A 3,709-nucleotide genomic window follows, 5' to 3' on the forward strand; every position below is an offset into this window, starting at 1 on the left:
AGGCAGGGAAGGAGGAATGAAGACCCCCCCTCCCCCCTTGGGGATCTGTAAACAAGACACACCCCTCCCCCACCCCCAGGGTTACGGAAAAGCATTTGGCAAGTCTGGGGGGTCCCGAGAAGCCGGGGCGTCATCCCACCGTTGTGGAGCGGAGTGGTCCTACCGGCGAGCGGGCGGCCGGACGGTGCTCCTTCTCTGAAGCCCGGCCGCCGGGCCGAGGAGGAAATGTTCCGGGGCTTTTCTGCCTGGAGGGGGAGTCTCGCGTGGCGGCCCCGGGGGGCAAAAGAGGGTCCCACCTGGAGGGCGCCGGCAAGCGTCCCTGCGCCTTGGCGGAGCCTCCCCTGCCTAACGCCAGCCGCCCCTCCGACGGCTCCGTCAGCCGCTGTCTCCTCCGGGCTCGGGGCTGTCGGGTCCGCGGCACGGCTGGAGCGGCGGCGGCGGGGAGCCTCCGTCGTGGCCGTTGCTCTCGATGGACGACTCGCTGCCGGTGCTCTCGCCCGAGAGGAGCCGGGTGACGCGCAGGTCGGCGCGCAGCAGCGCCACGTCGTTGCCGATGGCCAGCTCGCCCAGGTCGCAGATGAGCTGCCCCAGGCTGGGCGCCGCGTCCGCCCCGTCGTCCTCGTCGTCGTCCTCGCCCAGCGGCGCCAGCAGCTCGTCGTCGTCGCAGTCGCCCTCCTCCTCGTCCTCGCCGTCGGGGCCGCCTCCGTTGGCCAGGCCTCCGGCGCGCAGGCCGGCGGCGCGCTCCTCCAGCTCCTCGCCCAGCGCGTCCTCGGTGATGGAGCCCAGCTTGGGCGCGCTGCGGCTGCGCTCGACGGGCGGCTTGTAGCAGCAGCCGGGGCCGTGCAGGAGCAGCTTGCGCAGCGGCACCAGCGGGATGGCGCCGTCGGCCGCCGCCGCGCCCGCCTGCTGCAGCTGCTGGTGCCGCGCGTCGGCGCGCTTCTTCAGGCGGCGGAACTCGGCCAGCGCCGCCGCCGACGTCTGGTAGAGGAGCAGCGCCATGGCGCGCGCCTTCTCGGCCTTGGAGACCAGCACGGCGTGGCAGCGCAGCAGCACGGCCTTGTGCTTCACCTCGTGCCGGTAGATCCAGGCGAAGAGGCGCGGCAGGCGCGGGTCAGCCACGCAGTAGGTGACCCGGTGCAGCAGGTAGAGGTGGCCCGGGCGAGAGGCCGCCTCGGAGGGCGCGGCGGGCGCCATGCGGATGCCCTGCGGCCCGATGGTCAGCTTCATCTTGGTGCCGTGGCGCCCGGCCTCGCTCTTGGCCCAGATCTTGCCCACCGCCACGTCCGTGCAGCCCTCGCCCTTGGCCTGCAGCGTGGTGGCGTTGCCCAGGTAGAGCACCGTGTAGGTGGGCGCCTCGCTGCTCACGCGGAACTTCTTGCGCTTGCAGCGGAACAGGTTGCCCATCCTGCTGAAGGCGCCCTCGGGCGGGCACGCGCGAGCCAGGGAGCCCAGCGCCGCCGAGCAGGGCAGGCTCCCCGCGCCCGCCGCGCAGCAGCTGCCCTTGCCCTTCCCCGACGGCGCGCTTGGCGGAGGAGGCGGCGGCGAAGGAGGCGGAGGATGCCGCCGGTGCTTCTGCTGCGTCTTCTTGTGCTGCTGCTGCTGCTGCGTCAGCTGCTCGTCGTCCACGGCCAGCAGCTCGAACTTGTGCCTCTTCCAGGGGAGCATGGCGTCGCCGCCCGACGGCGCGGCCGGCCCGGGGCGCTGCTGCTGCGGCTGCTCCTCAGCTGGAGGCGCCCGCCGCAGCCCCGGCCGCCCGCGCATCCCGAGGGCGCCCGAGGGGGACAGCCGGGCACGGGCCCCCCGCCTGCCACCGCCGCATCGGCGCGCGCGCCCGCCACCCCTCGTCGCGCCGCCGCTGCCGCTGCCCGACCCGCCGCCGCTCCGTCTCCATCGCCGCCGCTGCAGCGCGCTTCACATCCCGTCCGCGGCCGCTGCTCGGGGCTCCGCGCGGGCGGCCGCGCCGCTAAATATAGGCCGGCGGCGCCCAGAAGCCCCGCCGGGGAGGAGCGGAGGCGGCGCCGACGGAAGCGGAGGGAGGGACCGAGCGGAGGCAGGAGGAGCCCCGGCGCCGCTGCCCTCCTCTTTCCCCGGCCGGGGAGCGCGCTCGGCGGGGAGGGAAGGCGGAGAGATGCGCGTGCGGCTCCGGATCGAGGACCCGGCTGGAAAAGGGGAGCTCAAGGCGGAGGGAGCGACCACCGGGGGGGGGGCGGAGGGGGAGGCTTGGCTGGCGTTCCCGGCTGCGTTTGCGCGCTGCTGCCTCTCCGCCCCTCGCCCCCCCCCCCGTCGCATCCTCTGCTGGGCAGCCGGAGAAGCGGCAAGGACGGCGCGCAGTGGGGAAGCAGAGGCACAAAAGAACCGCGTCGCAAAAGGGCCAATTCGGGCAAAATCCCGGCGGGGGAGGGCGAGAGGGGGGGGGACACGGAAACAGGGAGAAACGGGAGAGCAAACAGAACTCCTCATCTCTGACCATCTTAGGAAACGGAGCTCCCGGGTCCTGTTTTCTATTTCTTTATTTCCATGTTTCTGCATTTATGTCCCAGTCCCCCCCCCCCCCCCGTCCAAGGAGCTCAAGGTCCAGGGGTGTCTCTCTCTCTCCTCTCTCTCTCTCTCTCTCTCTCTCTCTCTCTCTCTCTCCATTTTATCCTCACAACAAGAGCCCTGGGAGGGAGCTGAGGCTGAGAGGCAGAGACAGCTCCCAAGGTCAGGCAGGAGAGTTTCATGGATGAAGTGGCCACTTGAACCCGGGTCCCCCAAATCCTAGTATTCTGCCACTGTAACCACTATTCCACACTGTCTTTTTATGCCTTTGATGTGTGAAGAAGAATGCTGCACCTCCCTGGCCAAAGGGTCCAGCCAGGGAGCATCCCAGCATCTTGACTCTGACAAGGTGGCTTTTCTGTCTCCCCAAGCAGAAGCCCCTCTGGCGGCTGCTCCCCTGGCCAGGGCTGACTGAGGGGTAGACTGCTTTGGAATATGGGGGTTGCACCGAGCTGCCACAATGATTCCCTCCCCTTCTAAGCCACCAGGGCTAATGGTCAGGAGAGCATTGTCTGGTACAGCTTCACATTTAGGTGATGTGAGGGCTTGAAAAAGACTCCTGCCTGCCTGAAACCTTGAGAAGCTGCTACATGTCAGGGTAGTGCAGACGGTACTAGGCTGGAAGTGAAAAGCAGAGCTTCCTGTTTTCCGCTCAGTCAAATGAGAATATTCCCAGCATGGATTCCAGCTGCTTCCCCCAGTTCCTTGGCTTCACGGATTTCTCCCCCACAGGCCCAAGATCCCTCTCCCGGTCAGCTGCTGCCAACGGGGACCCTATCCGTGCACATCTGAGGTCAGGATTCTTTGCCTCCATGGGCATCACTTGACACTTATTGTTTCTTAAATATGTATCCGAAGATCTCGGGGTCAGGGCACAGCAAAAAGACACAGAAATAAAACCACATCAAAGTACATCATAACGAAAACGAGAATGAAAGCAAAGCAAACCAAGAACCCACCCAATAACTGCCTTGGTCATGTTGTTGCCCAGTCACCCAGATTGGAGAACTCCTTACAATCTGCTCAAGTTTTTGCTGCCCCAAATGCTGAGTTTTCCCCTTATACCATCCTGGCGCAGGCAGTGCAGAAAGAATCCCCAATATAATTTGGTGTTACGCAGATGTGAGCAGCAGGCCTTTGTAATGTGCCATTACTCACTTCCCTCCATTGT

General features: G+C 66.4%; 1 protein-coding gene across 1 annotated transcript; it reads right to left on the reverse strand.

Moving 5' to 3' along the window:
- Window positions 1-262: 262 nt before the first annotated feature.
- On the reverse strand, window positions 263-2,167 carry FAM43A (family with sequence similarity 43 member A). The gene has a single exon (XM_028731958.2). It carries the CDS (start codon window positions 1,759-1,761, stop codon window positions 376-378), a length of 1,386 nt encoding a protein of 461 aa, XP_028587791.2. The 5' UTR covers window positions 1,762-2,167; the 3' UTR covers window positions 263-375.
- Window positions 2,168-3,709: the final 1,542 nt, after the last annotated feature.

This window comes from Podarcis muralis, chromosome 6 (genome assembly GCF_964188315.1).
Source record: "Podarcis muralis chromosome 6, rPodMur119.hap1.1, whole genome shotgun sequence".
Lineage (NCBI taxonomy): Eukaryota > Metazoa > Chordata > Lepidosauria > Squamata > Lacertidae > Podarcis > Podarcis muralis.

Excerpts from the sequence above, each read along its gene's own strand:
- FAM43A (XM_028731958.2), bottom strand. The coding sequence starts at position 1,761 with ATGCGCGGGCGGCCGGGGCTGCGGCGGGCGCCTCCAGCTGAGGAGCAG.